At 41.7% G+C, this 17,560-nt stretch overlaps 1 protein-coding gene across 2 annotated transcripts in view; it reads left to right on the forward strand.

The window, feature by feature from the left end:
- Window positions 1-14,183, forward strand: part of GABBR2 (gamma-aminobutyric acid type B receptor subunit 2) — a 477,214-nt gene extending 463,031 nt beyond the window's left edge. For both annotated transcript variants that reach the window (XM_040549353.1, XM_040549354.1), the window contains exons 18-19: window positions 6,300-6,417; window positions 12,656-14,183. In XM_040549353.1, coding sequence (XP_040405287.1) covers window positions 6,300-6,417; window positions 12,656-12,821 — 284 coding nt within the window. In that variant the 3' untranslated portion in view covers window positions 12,822-14,183. The remainder of the gene's footprint in view (window positions 1-6,299; window positions 6,418-12,655) is intronic.
- Window positions 14,184-17,560: the final 3,377 nt, after the last annotated feature.

Here is a 17,560-nt window from a genome sequence, read left to right on the forward strand (position 1 = left end):
AGCATAGCCCACTCTTTGCTGGCATGGCGACTCCTTCTTTATGGCACATTTTAATTTAGTAGGTCTCATTTAAGGAGAGAGATTATCCAAGATGCTCATCTTTTGTTCAGAAACCCATATCATCCCTGAGACATCTACAGCAATCGGCCATGTAAGAAAAGCAATAAGGAAAATGTGGTTTGTAGTTTATGGTTTAGTTTATATATATCTATATATACATAAATATATATATATTTAAAAAAAAAAAAAAAAAACAGTTTTTTTTCTGCACTGCTAGCTAGCTTTGTCTGATCAGGCAGTTCTCCATGTGCTCCACGGACTGTGGCTCTGGGACCTCAGATGGCTTCCCCAGTTGGATATAAAATATACATACAGGACATCCCCTTAACTTCACTTGATACCTTCCTCAGATCATTTTGAATCACGGTGTCTGCTAGCTACCTCATCTCTGTGCACAGCACAACATGAGCTTCTCTCCCAGCTTGCTCTTTGCTGGATCTGGTCACTTTGCCTGAGCAGCAGAGCTGCATCACAGCCTGGGTGTAAGACAGGGACATGGCTGTAGGTGAGTACAGTTTTTGGCTCGGGCACTTCTTGTAACTGGTGGTGACACTCAGCAAAGAGCCCAGATTGAGGCTTGGAGATGTGGATGAGTTTTCCAGGCTGATGTTTGGAAAAAGGAGGACACCTGCTTATAGCTGTGGTGCTATGTTAAGAGTGAGGTTGTGCTGCACAATTCTAGGGAAGAAATACCCCAGCACGGACACCAACCAGAGCTTCCCAAAAGGGCTCCCTGCACCCCTGCCACCAGTGCATCAGAAGAAGGGAAGACCTTGTGAAGGCAGAATTTATTTCTACCACGCAAGTGACTGCAAAGAGAAAAGTTACTGAGGCTTTTACCACACATCCCTAGAAGCTGCCATAAACTAGAACACTCTTGGTGTTATTTGGATTTATACCTGGAGCCACTTCACAGGCAGCACAACCTGGGCTGTGTCACCTGGTTTTGTCCCTGTAGGAGCTGCAGCACAGGGTATCTATCAGCTACCACCATAATTCCAGAGGAGCCCATGCATGCAATAACAGAAGACTCCACCATGCAGTTTTAAGATTAACTTTTCCACAACATTTATAGCAGGCATTGTCAATAAACTAATGGAAGAAACTGCTATAAAAAGGTTTCTTTTTAGCTTTTACTACTGCTTTTCATCAGTTCCTGAACTCTTCTCTCTTTCTGTTCTTCAAGGGACAAATTCTGTTCTCTGACAGCTATAGGTGAGTGAAAAGAGCATGCATATCAGGACTGAACTTGGTTCTGCAAGAAAAATGCATCAGTAATACACTGTGGGTTTTTTTTGGATTGGCTAATTTTGTTATGCTTAGAATCCTACAGTCTTATTCTATTTGACTTCTATCTGATATTTTTTAATGAAATTATTTCTGCGTGAATGATTGATAGATAGTGAGAGTTTCACCTAAAGCCAAGCTGAGAAAAAAAACATACAGTAATATCTTCATTTATTGCTACCTTTGCCTGTACATTTCAAAGTAGTGTATTAGAAAAAAAATAATGAATGACAGCCACAGAATCAATAGTCCCCACTTATGAGCAATCTCTTTTTCCTAGTCACATTAGCAAGTTCTCTCTCTGCAGGCACCCCAGCTTGCTCTGAAAGTCATTTCTGTTTTGAGCCAGAAAACAGTCTTTACTCATTGCTGTAAATGGACTGGGAGCATTCATTTGCATGTCAGATATGCCCACATTCTGTCAGTTGTCACCCCACTCCAATGTTTCCTAGTGTTAGTTTTTCCCCATGTAAAAGCAGCACAAAGAAAAAAAAAAAAAAAAAAAAAGATTTCAAAGGCATGTTGCTAGTAAATGCAAAGCAAAACAGAGTTCATCTGCGATAGAGGGGAAAACATTACTTCTATGAAGCTGGTTTTATTCAAGCATTAAGCTTGAGATTAAAACCACAGATTCAAAGGAAAGGTTTTCAAAAACAGGTGTGCAAGGCTTTAAGGAATGTTGGTTTAAAGAAAAGATATAGTTCATTATATCCTGAGAGAGAGAGAGAGAGAGAGAGATTCTAGTTTCTGTGAAGCCTAGCAAATGTATTCCAATCTTGAAACTGGAGCTTGTTTCTATTTCTACAGAGAGACCAATCTGCCAGAGGTTCAGTTCTTGCTTTTGCTTGCATGGAAATCAATCTGTAGTAAAGGGACTTTCTTCTGATTCACAGTAGTATAAATCAAAAGAGAATCTTACTAGCTTTCTTTTTAAAAAAAAGTCTTCCTCTCCAAATGTAACTATGAGAAGGCATGACTTAGACTTCCTGGTGCTGTGAACTTTGTTCAGGAGAATTTTTTCACGTATAACCAGCAGTTGATGTGATCATTTTAATTTGCTTTTTGGCTTTATTTTCTTTCCACCCTGCTCACATACAAAGCCAAAAGCGACTAGTCTTGTTTCACAGTCCCAACAACAGAAGTGTGGAAAATAGCAGTAGATTTTTAAGATCTACCCTTACCTTTAAAGTTTTCAGAGCTCTTCAGTAAATTGACTAGAGTATCTCTGCCAGCTCTTGCAAGTCATTATTAAACCACATTTACTTCTTTGTGGAGCATAAAATATGTTTTCTAACAAAGAGAAGACAAGAGCGGACTTGAAAAATGCAGGGTGAACAGCAGTCCTGACACCAAGTTGTAAGAAATTGGAGGAATATTGCCACTAAAGCGTAATGATGAAGATACTCAATAAAGCCATGGTGTACAAGTGCCAACAAACTCCTAGGTGAAAAAAACACAGTTTCTAGAATCCTGGGAAAAAAAAAAAAAAAAAGCAGCAGTGGCAGTCATGTGGTACTTTCTGCCTGCAGCTGAACAATGTTTGCTAAAATGTATGAATTGTTTAAGCCTACCCAGGTAATTTTGAGGGAGGCAGGTTGTGAAGTGGTTACGGGTATGGGAGGTCTGAGGAAGGAGTCACCTCTGGCAGAGAGAAAGGCAAGCAGCTGGCAGCAGTGACCTCCTCACTGAGCCTCTCTGCAGCAGCAACTGAATGTCCTCCTGCGGCTTAGAGCTCTGTAATTGGAAGTCATTTCTCTGCTGCAGGTGGGCAAAGGTCCTGAGCTAACCCCTCCTGGCTCTCGCTGACAACCGGGTAGCTGCTTTTGTTTTCTAATAAACCAATCAGTGAATGCTCTGCGAGGCACTTGAGATCTATTTGTCTCTTTTTCTCCGTGGTTTTCTGAATGGAAAGTGCTCAGGCATCACTTATTCAGACTTCTGAGTTCCTGTTTGAGGTCTAAGAAGGTGAAAATTACTTAGAAACTGCTTCTGGCTAATGTAAATGCAATTTTGAAGGCAGTCAGACCATCCCAGTGCAACTTATTCAGTAGCATCTGCAGTGGCAGACAGTACTCTGAGAATGAAGGACATTTTTCAGGTGGCATACTTAATGAACAGAGGAAGAAAAAATAGGGAAATACTAAAGCCAGTCCTAAACTTCAGAGAAATCAGGAAAGCCAAAAGTTTACCATTAGCTTTAATTCATTTTCTTTCAGCTGTTCACCTATACAAAATCAATTTCCTCCATCCTTAAGTTGTTTAAGTGCATATGGTGATAGTGTTTCTTCTTTAAGCTCCAGTTCTTGAAAGCGTATGACTAAGTGAGAATCTTGATCTTCATTATTTACGTGAAAGGGAAGGGAAAGGGAAGGGAAGGGAAAGGGGAGGGGAAGGGAAGGGAAGGGAAGGGAAGGGAAGGGAAGGGAAGGGAAGGGAAGGGAAGGGAAGGGAAGGTGAAAAGATTCTAGTTTCCATAGCTGCAGAATAAAAATCTAAAAACTCCTCTCCCAAAAAGTTTAAAGCCATAGGCAACAAATAAGAATTACCCAACTGTTTTCTATTTTTTAAGAGAGAGAGAGAGAGAGAAACAGGGGGGAAAAAAAGTCTCGATGTTGTGGCAGTCCTATGTGGCTTCTGTCTGCACTTTTTTAACCTGGGATATTAAAACTCGTGTTCAGTCACCTTGTATACAGAAATACATGCAGTGTATTAAGAGAGAATCATCTGCAAGAGTGGTAGAAGAGGGTCTATTAAGAATAACACCCAGAGTGATATATGGGCAGTTGGTGTTAAGGAATGAGTAGGCACTGAATATATGATTTGTGCTCTACTTTAAACTAGATCCCCCACCTTTTTGACAGGGACCACCTCCTTCCTCTCCTCCCTCCCCCCAGCAAAACTAAAAGCACAAAAAATCCCTCCAGGGCGTACAACACAGATTATTTTCTGAAATCATGCACTCCCAAAGTCTGGCAGTTGCATATTCCAGTCATTTGGTGTAGAATTGTATTTTCAGTGGTTTTGCAAACTGCTTATCTTTGCCAAAGGATTTGGGGCCCTAGAGCAGTTAAATAATAGGCCTTTTCTTTCCCTAATTACAAGGATGAAATGAATTTTAACTTTGGTCTGTGTCATAAAGTCAGCATTTTTCATTGTCAGTTTAGATCAGCTCAGCATTGACATTGTTTTTAATCACGGAAATAAAGAGTTTTTTTTCTATGTGTCTGTTTATAGACATCACACGGCTCTTATGCAAATGTCAAGCTCGATATACATAGAAATGTGATATATGGAAAATAAAATCTGAACTCTTGTGACAGAAAGTGCCACACCAGCAAACTTCAGGCTGCCCTGAGATGATAGGTTTCACTGCTCCTTATCTTAGCCACTGTCAGATTTGACTCCTTGCTGTCCTTGCTTCACATCTAAGCCATCACCGAATCCTGTTGTGTCCCCTCCCTTTAAAGCACCTCTCTTCCTACAGCTGGATCCCTTAGCTCTCTTTTACTGACATTGTGTTGCCTCAACAGAAGCAGCTTCGTGTGTTCCGGTTGTCTGCTTTCTCACCCAGCCCTTTGTCTTCCATGCAACATAAGTGAAGAATCTTTCTTGCTCTTCTGAGCCATAGCAATTCTTTTCCAAGTTGCTTGTTAGACCTGCACAGAGGAAAGTGAATCCTACAAATTAGGGCCAGTTATGGCCACAATGGGAGGGTAGACATACATATAGGAGCACTTTACCATGTTCATTGGTAGCATGGATGCTCCTAGCATGCTGGAACCTGAATGTTCTTTGGGGCTTCTAGCTGTTAGTGGTAGAGAAAAGCATCTTAAACCTTCAATGCGTGCTGCATTTTTCAGGCTATTTTTATTTCTCTCAGATGTTCTCCTGCTTGTGTCACTCCTGCCCACTTTTGCATTCAAATCCTGCAAGATCCTTTTCCAGCTTCTACCTTTGAGTCCTCCTCCATGTTGCCTTAGTGCCTGCAGCAGTCACTGTTTCTGCGTGCGTAGCAAACAACTGCCTGTGATAGATTTGGAGCTGCTCTGTAATTATTTATGAAAACTCTTCACTGTCCTCATTACTCAGATGTTTTCCATGTGACTTTGCTTGGCTTAACACAGCAGGAAACTTTGGAAAAGCAGGCAAGAACAGAAAGGATCTCCAGTTAAGACAGCCTTCTTTAAATGGCTGCATTCTGCTTTTTGCAGAGGGACTGATGCATGCCACAGACCTCAGCACAGCTAGCCCCTGACTCCTGTGTCTCCCATGGGAATTAAGTGATGCTACCTGCAGAGAAAATATGTTATCATTACACAGAAGAGAGAACTGCAGAAGAAAGCTTTATGAAATCATTAGCTGCCCTTTCTGTAGACAACCTGTGGGCCAGTGCATCTGATATGAATGATATTTCTGTGCTAAATCATAGTAGATAGATGGTTAAATGATAGCACTTAACTGCTTTTGTGAGATAAAGAGTACCAAGGTTTCATAAATCAGTGAGATCATAATTTTTCTGGGAAAATATTTAAACAAGTTGTGTTTTTTTTTTTTTCATATAGAAAAGTAATGTTTGAGTTCAAGATAATATGATGATACTATATTTTTTTACACAGCTCAAGACTAGGGAAAGGCGTATGATAAGGCACATAAAGGCATGAAAGAAGATATTTAAGAGAGAGGGAGAGGGAGGGAGGGAGAAAACAAAAAAAAGGACAACAGAGGTTTTTTTCACTTTTCTGTTTCTTCCTGGTAGTTCCCACGAAGGACCACATCACCAAAAGTGTACGAGTACCAAAGACTCATGGGGAAACCTGAGCTTGTATTGCAATATGGGCAGAAAGAGTTTATTTTGTGGCACCGTGTATACCTGTATAAACTTTTACAATGAAAGAATTTTAGAAAGATCACTTGATAACAGTAAAATAAAATTGATTATGTTGTCCATCTAGATGGCGAGAAAGCAATTTTGAAAAATCATCTTGATCAAAATCCACCAGTACAGTGGGGCACATCAGACCCTTCCAGAACGAGCAAAGATCCTATAGAAGACATCAACTCTCCAGAACAGTAAGTAGTACACCATTATATACTGGTAGAGAAAGGCACACCCTGCTCTCTTGTGTATGCATGTGCTTGTGTGCTCACACTTTCTACTGTTTAAAACATAAGGGACAGCTGGAACATCAGCAAGAGAAGATGTGAGTGGCAACTCCTGAAGCACCCACAATGCCTCCCTGCCCATAGCTCACCATCATCACCAAATTTAGAGGGTATTAGGCCCACTGGACCCTAAAGTGCCCCAAAACAAACATGTTTTTTTTTTTTTCTCTTGACAGAAATACCCATAGTGTGATGTCTAAAGTTTCTATAGAGTTACAGGACAAGTTGTGCTCAGCCACCAACATAAAGGAGAGATGAGGATGTACATGGGAACACACACACATTATGACCTTTATCAACAGTCTAGGTCCTTCTACACAAAAGCCAGAGGGGTTCATGGTGTGCATAGTCATTTTACTCCATTTTGGTCTTAAGCTAGAAAAATAAAAGCAGTTTTGGGGCTCAATGTTACCATAGCAGCTGGAGCTGAGTGGGACATAGAAAAGCATTTCCTTAGAAACAATGCTGCATCCTCAAGGAGAGGATCACAGAATCACAGAATTCTGTGATTGATGGCACAAAGCACTGGTTAGATTCATGGAGAAGGTAGGAACTTATGGTATCAGCCTTGCTTTCCAGGAACCTATATAATAAATTCACATAATACCCCCTAACAGCTCAGCAGGGCTTGCTGTGGCCCAAAGCTAAGGGAAGTATCATGCTTATTTGTCCCTAGAATAAGTCATTTCCCTAAGGTAGCCTAATTACATTGGCACCACTTTATGAACATCTGAACTAATAGCTGTCAGACTCCTGTTTGGTACTTGGGCAACTTAAAAGCTTATTAAACAGAATAAATTAAATAAATTACCAGACTCAGTCACATGTTACATCAGTGACAGCAAACCTGATTTCAGATAGCAGTCACTGCCTTGTATTACATGGTGCAGGAAAATACAAGGAGTTCTATCTCTGTCCTCACTGGAAAAAAAAAAAAAAACACAGCACAAACTTGTGCAGGAGCTAACCTTAATGCACATGCACACACAAAGAAAGCCCTTATTAGTCGAAATCTCTTGATTATTTCACAAAAACAGGGCCCTCACTGAGCAAGCTCTTGTGACTTGATGAGGTCAGCAGAGTGCTTTAATGCATAGCTATTAGATGTGCATCTTTTTCCAGCACCATTTGTGAGACATAATGTAGTGTGAATAGATAAATGCGCTCATCTACATGTGGTCCCCTTGACGTAAGAGAGATACTAAGAAAAACGCAGATCATAGAATCGTAGAATACCTGAGTTAGAAGGGACCAACAAGGATCATCAAGTCTTCTCTTGATACAGATTATTAAAAAAAAAATGTTTGGTGAAGAAAATAAAAAACTTCTGGTGAAGACAGAAGTTCCTCTGGGCTAGCAGTGACTGATGAGAAGACTGAGATTTCCTAAAGGTCTTAAGAGTCAGGTCAGCACAAATCTGAACAGCCACTGACATTTCTGGAAAGCAATCAATACAGTCCTGCTAAATCAGAACAGCATCTTTCAGCCCTTGCACAGATGTGCATGTGCCATGGGTCAGTGTCTTCCCTAAGGATACAGTTTGGCTACCAGAGCTGCACAGCCCAGGCCCAATGGATCCTCCAGAAAGAAGCATAGCAGTCTTCGGGACTAGGGTTTTATGATTCTCTCTCTTCAACAAGAGATTATCTCTTGCCAAACTTTGCCAAACTCTTGCCACTTTGTGCTCTGCAAGAGTACCCTTACTCATTCATGCACATCAGTATAAAAGTTTTTGTAGAGAGAAGAAAAGATTTGGTTTTGGATTTTTTTTTTTTCATTCTTTCTTACTACTAGCGCTACATTTGAATAATGTGACTGTGATTCCCTACCATACAGCTATGTCCATAGTGCAGGCACAGCCATACTTTTCAGGCCCAGTAATGCCAGAGGTTGTTTCATACTTGCTTGCAGGATGTAGTTTATATCATCTCAATCATATTATGAAAAACATTTGTTTTGCACATAGCTAAGACTTTGATCCATGCACCTATAGAAAATTCTGTCTACATGATTGTAGTGAAGCCTTAGCATATGACAGTAGGCAATTAACAATTTCCTTTGCCTCTTACTCCCTTTCCTGCTGGGCAGGACCTGGTAGGTCATTCATAGTGCCATGTAAAATTTGCTGTTTCTTTGATTTTTTCATTTTCCCTGGGTGTGTGATCTGCTGGGGAAGATTGGTGTACCTGAGCTGCACGTGGCAATGGTACCTATTTTATCAGTACAGCGTGCTGAGATATTAATCAGGATATTATTTGTATTCCAGCCTGACAGTGCTTGCTTATCTAAAGATCACATCAGTCAGCTTATCTGCACTGTGGCCACACACATAAATTCAATGGGATATTTTCTGTAACCTCTAAAGATATTTTTCTGTGCACCTTCATTCCCGCACGTTGTCCCTTCTGACCAGTGGTGAATTCAGTCAATTAGTTTTTGGCACTGTTAAAATTTACACAGTGCTCATTTTAGCAGTGCCAAAAGCATGTAACAGCCTTGCAGATCTTTGAGTAAAAATAATGATAGATTTCTGCCAAACCCCACTAAAAGCTGGTACTTCAGCAGACTGTTTCCTATATGTGCTCATTTTTGTAACCTCCAAAGAAGCTAGTCACTGTGTAACTCGTATAGTAGAAACCACCTTGATATTTTTTGAGCTAAAGCTCTGCTTTTATCAGCATTTAAAAGACAGTCAAATACCCTGTTGGGGCTAGTTATGTCAATTTTAGTAACTGAAAATTCTTATCCAAAAAGTCAGTTATGACTGGATTATTGCAGTACAGCCATATGCCTTGGCATGAAATACCTCCTTTATGAAGTTTCTCTACTGATGGTGCTTCATATTTGCCTATTCTACTCGAGGCTGTTGTTAAAATAAGGTGCATTGAGAATGGTTAGTTTACTTGCTAGTACAATATCTTGCTTTACTGTAGCCTTTTAGAACTTCCCTAGCTTCCCAGCAGCTGCTAAAAATCAACATTAATGGGCTGAAGAATCGATTGAAATGATCTCTGAGCACTTAGGCGCAGTTTACACACTCCCACAGATCTTAAGAGGTTTGACTGCAGCCGCAGTTGTTTCACTCCCCACACTTACCAAATGGATCTCATCAGTGTTTTTGTATAGCAGAAGCAAAATATTTTTCAAATGCCTCTGCCCTCTTTGCAGCATCATGCACACAGTTCCCACCTGCATTGCATTGTGCTCCTATGTGCAATGGCACTGGAAGTCAAGCTTTTACTTGAATCTATTTATTCCTAATAAATGACATTTCTGTAGAGCTGAGCATATACACCCTATCCTAACACCCTGATGAGTGACTGCTCTGTGTGTGGCACCACCTTTCCTTTCAGTCTCCTGGAGCAGTTCTTGAAAGCCACTTCCCACCCCCACCTACTTGACCATACGCTCTGACATATCTATATCGTACGGCCAACTTGAAAAAAAATGCCTGCCACCAGTCTGAAAAGCATTGACAAAATGTGGCAGGGTGGAGGAGGGGGTGAAGCACTGATGTTGGAGAAAAGGAGAGGAGAGGAGAGGAGAGGAGAGGAGAGGAGAGGAGAGGAGAGGAGAGGAGAGGAGAGGAGAGGAGAGGAGAGGAGAGGAGAGGAGAGGAGAGGAGAGGAGAGGAGAGGAGAGGAGAGGAGAGGAGAGGAGAGGAGAGGAGAGGAGAGGAGAGGAAAGGAAAGGAAAGGAAAGGAAAGGAAAGGAAAGGAAAGGAAAGGAAAGGAAAGGAAAGGAAAGGAAAGGAAAGGAAAGGAAAGGAAAGGAAAGGAAAGGAAAGGAAAGGAAAGGAAAGGAAAGGAAAGGAAAAGGGAGGGGAGGGAAGGGGAGGGGAGAGGAGAGGAGAGGAGAGGAGAGGAGAGGAGAGGAGAGGAGAGGAGAGGAGAGGAGAGGAGAGGAGAGGAGAGGAGAGGAGGAGAGGAGAGGAGAGGAGAGGAGAGGAGAGGAGAGGAGAGGAGAGAGAAAAGAAAAAAAAAGAAAAAACAGAACATGGAGAGTGAAGCAAGGTTAAAGATCTACTTTCACTTGAGGAGAAAATGGCACTTTTGTTTGGATTTTGTTACTTTTTTTGTTTATTTTGTTTTTCCTCCCTATGAGTTTTGCCTAAGTTCTTAATTGTGTACTAGTCTCCAGGCTATCTTCCTCTCCCTCGATTCCAGGAACAAAGTTTTCAAGTGAAAGTAAACTTTAAGTACAGTTAAAGCAAAATTTGCCACCCACTGCAGCCACCATGTGCATAGCCAAATAAACATGCTTTGTCCATGGTATGGCTAACATTTAAATGGGTGAAAAAAAACAAAACACTACCATTCACTTGATTATGCAACTGGATTCTCTTGAAATAGCTTCCAAAGCCCTCTTTAATGAGAAGTCTGTAACAGTTGAACAAAGTAAGCATTTCCACCGGTGGGAAAATAAGCACAGGCAGTTCTGTGTCTGACCCTGCAATGAGAGGCAGAATTACAATCTGCAGTGTCAGGCTAATAAGGATGCAGCGCATGGAGGCAGCAAACCGTGCCACCTCTGCACTCCTTGAGAACCAGGAACGAGTTCGTTGATACCACCAAAAAGAGTCAGAAACAGTGGCAAAATAACCACGAGTGGATTTGCTTTTATCCCAAAGACACATGGCCAGCAGTACGATCGTAAATACTGTGGATTAATATTGCTCTAAACTTTTAGAGAGGGTTTGTGAGGGAAAAAGAATGAGGAAGAGCTTCCTGTCTATGCAGGCTGCAACCATTTTCCACCCCATCCCTGTATATAACAAGCCTTAATGCCGTAGTGGAGAAGCTAAAGAGAAATATCATTTCATTTCTTTCTGTTTTAATTTGATAGCTATGCTGTTTGGTCCCTGAGCAGTGCAACAGATGCATTTGTAGCTGTCTCCACTTGCTAACACAAAGCAAAAAGAAATGAAATGTTTGAATCAGAAAGGCAGTCAAAAGGGAAACTTCCAAACATACACTTTTTATAAGGGTCTGTCTATACAGTGAACATGGCAGGGAAATATAAATTGAAAACTCCATTGAACTGATCCAATGCCACATATGGATATTTTTCTCCTGTAATTAAAGACCTGGCCTTCATTTCAGCTCTGTCACTTTAACAGCTGTCCTCTCTTAAAGAAAATCTCTCCTCGTTTCAAGAGCGAATGTGTCCAAATGCAGGCACAATCCTAGTATGATCCCATCCTAATCACCAAAAGCATCTCGTGCACTAACAAACCTCAACTGGATTTGGCTTTTGTGGAAGGTGCTAGTATATCCAGAGCATGGGGTAAGCAGAGCACTGTCTTATGGCACTATCCTCTCCATGGGGATGGGTTAGGTGGGCTAGCTGTGATCATGGCTTAGCATCCCTTTTAAAAACAATCAGAACAAAGCCCTTTCGTTGCTGATGATGTCAATCTTCTATGGAAATTGGATGGAGGATGCTGGGTTCCTAAACACTGAATTTTGGTGTGGGTGGGAGGACAGACTGCTTTTCGAGTGCCGACTCCGCGGTCCCATGGTGCTGAGTGTGGGAACCTGAGAGCAGTCAGCACCTTAAAAGCACAGACCTAAACTGCAAAGGTGAACTACTTGGAAATGTCAGCAGTCTGAATTCCCTCTCTCCGTGCACCTGTATGCGCCTTAGCTGGAGTTGCAAAAACACCATCTTTAATTCCAGGATCCTTGTGCTAAGTGACGCGTGGCTTAAAACTGAGTCGGCGACCTCATGAATGTCCATACAGTTAGCCACTGCTCTGCATGCAGTAGATCACTTTGCAAGGAGCGGAGGATTGCTATATGCCCACATGCGCTCCTTGCAAATGTAAGGCTTTCCTTTTTTCGAGTATCAGCAGTCTAACAATTAATCTGAAAGTGCCCAGGAATTTCAGGAGGTTGTGAGATGCTGACAATGCACCATTAGATTCTTTTGTCATGTCTAGCCTGTCAGAAAAATTCCCCAAAGGGAAATAACACCGAGGTGGCAGAGCTCAACAGCAGCAAGTGTGATGCTCTTGGCATTAACTCTCTCCATCACAGCGGCAGGCACTGGAAATCTCCTCACAGCAACCTGCAGACATACCAAGCATGTAATATATGACATTTTCCTCTTGGCTAATGCTTCTCTCTCTCTGTCTCCCTCCCAGCATACAGCGTCGGCTGTCTTTGCAGCTGCCCATCCTTCATCACGCCTACTTGCCGTCCATAGGAGGAGTCGACGCTAGCTGTGCCAGTCCCTGCGTAAGCCCCAGCGCCAGCCCCCGGCACAGACACGTGCCGCCATCCTTTCGAGTGATGGTTTCTGGGCTGTAGGAAAGGGAGATCAGTGCTTCCTGAACTGCTTTTAAGTACTCGATGACTGGACTAAACATCTGACATAGAACTCAGCTACAAACACATAACATTGGCTCTGACCACAGAGGAACTACTGCTGAGGCCACCGCCACAGGAGTGCCAGGGTAGCTCATGTGGGAAGGCAAAGGAGAAGGACGCAAGGAGCTTGATCTGTAGCCTTATTCATGGAGTTTTTATTTCTTCACAAAGAAGTCACTGGAAACATTTCTTCCCAAATTTCTACGAGCAACAAGGAGGCTGGGAAATACGGATCTTGCAAAAAAGACACTAGGAAACAAAAACAAAACAAAACAAAACAAAACAAAAACAAACACTCAAATGTCACTGAGCTTTACGTGGCTGCTGAGAACATGCAATCCTATACTGTATCCATGTACGGAAAAATACAGCGGTTGAGCTATAACATATTTATTGAAATAGATACACTCATTTTTACAAGAGTTGTGTTAAATTGCTGGAAACATTCTGCACTGGTTAGTCTTGCTTGTTTTCATTTCAGGGATGATGTTCGGTAGGAAAGGCGGATTGTGAAATGGTTCCTCGGGTGTCACTGAGACTCCACAGTGCTGCGAGCAGGGTCACCTCTAACTAGCAACGGTACGCAAAGCCCAAGCAGAGGCTGAAGCTACAGCTCCGCATCGCTACCAGCTGGAGAGCTGCTGGTTGGGGTCAGAGCACTTTACCCTTTTCCGGGGATGGTGGTAGTGAGTGCTGACCACCTGCAGCTTTGTTTTAGCAAAGTTTTGGCATCTATTTCAGAGTAAACACCACCAAGCGTAACGTACTACACTGTCTGGAAACGTCCTAGGGCTGATAACTCAAGAAGCTGGGGACAGCTGGGTAGTAAAGTCTTAATGTCACAGGGTGGATTGTTTTTCATAGTTTGTTTGAATTTTGTCACACATAATTACAATAAAATTAATTTAGCGGACTTGGGGGGGGGGGGGAGGGGTTGGGGCACAGCACTTTGCGGCTGCAGGCTTTGCCTGCGGAACACATAGAGGTTAATATACACTATGTTTGCTTTGTACCTGCGTGTGTGACAGTTGTAGCGGACAATAGACAGGACAGATCAAATTTACCAACAGAATATTTCATTTTAATCCTAAAAGGACTGTGAAACAACAACAATAACAATGGGTTTTACACTTTAGCTCCCTCCCCTGAACAGAAGTAATTAGGAGGAATGATAGTGGCACACCATCTGGACCAGCTCTGGAGCCAAACCCTCCGCCACAGGTGAGATACACATGCAGCTTCTTTTTCCAAGGGACTGGAAATGTGGCATCTCCCTGCCAAGGCTGTTTACTGGGAGCAGGGGGAAAAAAATACATGAAGCACCCACTGGGCTCTCAGTCTTCTTTGACCAATGCCTGTGCACCCCAGCTCAGACCTGGGAACGACGTTTCTACAAAGGTTTACAAATTAGCAATGACTGAAGCACAGCTGAAGAGGTTCATTAGCTGAGGGACTTAACTGCGGCTTTGACAAGCTAGCATAAATCTCCATTAAAAAATAAAATACACCTCATAGTGGCCAAAACCAACATGAATATATATCTGAATCTTGCAATCAGGAGCATCACAAAATATTTCACTTGGCACATACAGTAAGAGAGGTTATGGAAATATCTGTAGCTTTTAGAACAAAAACATGTAAGTATAAACACAGGTAAAATAGAACTCATTACTCTGTTTAAGCACTAAACACTGACGTTGTCACTCGATGTGTGTTGACAGTATTCTCTTGCTTTATTAATATCATCAGGGCCTGGTTTATTTTAAAAGGAATGTTAATTTTTAAAAAAGAGAAAAATTACAATATTGTATATAATGTATACACAAAGATCTCTGTAGAAATATTATTCCAATTTAGCAGGAAAAAAAAATCAGAAGTATCGGACCATTGGAGGTGAGTGTGTGTGTGTGTCTGTAACTTCGTGAATACTGACTGTGTGACGTTTATTAGGTTTAAACCATGCAGTACATTTTTTGTCTCAATGATACTGTAGTTTCTCCCATAACATTTTTTTTTTTTTTTACTTTACTGCGGATAACAAGACCAACCAAGTGAATATAGCTATTTAATGTTTCTGTTCTTTTATACTGCAGCAAAAATGTACTGTAAATTTATGAAGAGGCTGTGCCCCAATGGCATTTTCCAATGATGTTAGTGCACAAATGCTTTAAACTAGACTGGAACTGCCAGAATAAAATGTAAATGAAGAATTTCTTGTATAACCTTATACTGCATGAGATCAATTTTTAATAAATTGTTGCAAATCTGTTTTTATGAATAAAATATAGAAAACCTAGCTTTTTGGATTCAGTGTCCTCTTTCCCTACAACAAAACCATTCTTTATGTGTAATACACATCTATACATAAAAGTCTTCCCTGGAGAAGGAGAAATCCTATTATAACACCACAGTGTAATAAAAAGTCAAAATACAAATCCAAGTTGTTCAAGGGTTCACATATAAAGAAAAAAGACAAATGAGTTTCTGTCCTGTAATACAATTGTTGTAGTGTTTCTAAGTGAAACTCAGACCTTCTTTAAATGGGAAAATAACATGCATCAAACGTATTCTAAATATTTACATCCAAACCTAACTAAATGCATACACTATTCTCTCTTGCACCATAGCAACTGTGAGTTCAGGAGAAAGAGGAAGATCTGAACATTTCACATAAGTTACTAAAGGCAAGGCAATCTTCTAGCCATATACACAGACCTCTGCTTCAGAGAATAAAATCTATGAGAATGATCACAAATTGTTTCATGAAGGAAAACATTAAACCTATCCATACAGTTTTGCACAGGTTTTGTCTTCTAAACAAGTCTCTTCTGCTTGGCAGCACATGAGGAGGGTGGGAGTATATTGAGTGAGGTGGAGGAAAGAGCACTTTTAGTTGCTTGTTTTTCAACATGAAAAACCTCAAGCCAGCATAAAATGACATAAAATCCATGAGAGCCATGGCAAATGTGTTTCCTGTAGATTTCTGATGCAACTTCAGAGTCGCGCAGAACACATGCTAAGGAGAAAACATGAGTGAGGAGCCAGCAGCATGGATCGTGGATCTCAATACAGAATACCAGATGGCAGGAGACACTCACGCAGATACATCAAAGCTCATTCAAGAAAGAAAGAAAGAAAAAAATGTCTAGAACAACTCTATTGTGAAGCCTATATTCAGCCAGAAATTGTGGGAGGGTGTGAGTGACTTAGAGTTGCTCAAGAATGATAGGAAACAAGAACAAAACAAACCATTGCTCTGAGAGGTCAAGGAAAGTAAGAGGGAGATGTCAGGGGAGTAAGTTTACTCAAACAGCTGAGTTTCTATAGTCACAGCAACTACACTTTCCATAAAATCATAAAAGCGCCATTGAATCCGTGGAAGATGAGCAATTCTGCAGAACATCTTTCAAATAATTAATAACATTAAGGATGGTAAGGGAAGAGCAAGAAATGCACTTTTTCAGTCTTCTCTTTCTTTTGAAACATATAATACCTTTTCTTGAAGTTTTATAATCAAATCTTCTCTGTTCTTTTCAGACGTGCTTGTTCATCACAAATCCTGATACAGCGTGCCTGTTCTCCCTGAGACTGGATTAGTGCTTCTGGCTCTTTCTGCTCAGCCTTGCCTAGGTTCTGGAAGGCAGCCCAGGAGGACCTGTCCTTTCCTTCCACAGCAGCCTGCTGCTATCAGCAGGGGTCTGCAATGCGCTCACATCACAGCCCAAAGGATGAGCCAGTCTGCCCCTTGGTGGGCTGACTCTCGCTGCCACTGGCTTGTTTAATCGGGATTTGCTTCTCACTGCACGAGGAGACTGACAGGTTTATTACAGTGCTTTAAACATTGTGATTTTTATTTGAGTTCAGTTCTCATATTTACTGACTGCCTTTTCCATCTGTCGAGATGGTGAATGGCACTTATGTCCATTACTTTAATATACATGAATATTATTCTCAAGTGCACTTCCAAGAGCAGTCTACCTCTTGAGCATATCAGGATCCTGCTGGTGCACAGCTATACTTAGCACTGGTCTGCACTCACTAAGGGATGTTGCAGGTCTAGGGATGCATTTCAAGCAGCCCTATTTGTTTGGTAGCTGGCAAAGGCAACCTGGGGTGCCAGTACCGCTACATCAGTGCTGCCACTGACCTCCCTTGCCTTCAGGCATTTTAAACCAACAGCTTGGCAAATTGCAACTTCTTTAGACCCCCTCTCCTGGTGATGAGGTGCTGAAATGGGCTAAATAAAGGGAAAGAGTGATGGGTAGGCAAGTGGAGAAAGGAGAGAAGGTCATCTTCTATCTCTGAGCATGTCTTTAACCACCTCCAAGAAGGTGGTCACCACTGACTCCATCAGAGCCACGCATAGCACAAGCACTTAAACAAATTACTGGATTGTAGAGGCTAAATGTAGTCAAGTTACAACGGATGTGAGGACAGGAGCAGGAGATGGGAGTGCAAGCTGTAGGTACCAGGCAGCAAGCAGCCTCTGGCCTGGCTCACTAGAAAAAAACATAGCAGAAAGAGGCTCAGAGGACCTTGAGCTTCAGAAGAAAGGACAGACACCTTCATGAGCTGGCAAACACAGAACACTAGTACAGAGGATTTCTTTATCTCTATGCAGCAGCAGCAGCCCTGTACCCACCTGCAAAGGGTACAACTTAAGCCAAGAAAAGGAGCGA

The sequence above is a fragment of the Cygnus olor genome, chromosome 2 (assembly GCF_009769625.2).
Source record: "Cygnus olor isolate bCygOlo1 chromosome 2, bCygOlo1.pri.v2, whole genome shotgun sequence".
In the NCBI taxonomy this organism is placed as follows: domain Eukaryota; kingdom Metazoa; phylum Chordata; class Aves; order Anseriformes; family Anatidae; genus Cygnus; species Cygnus olor.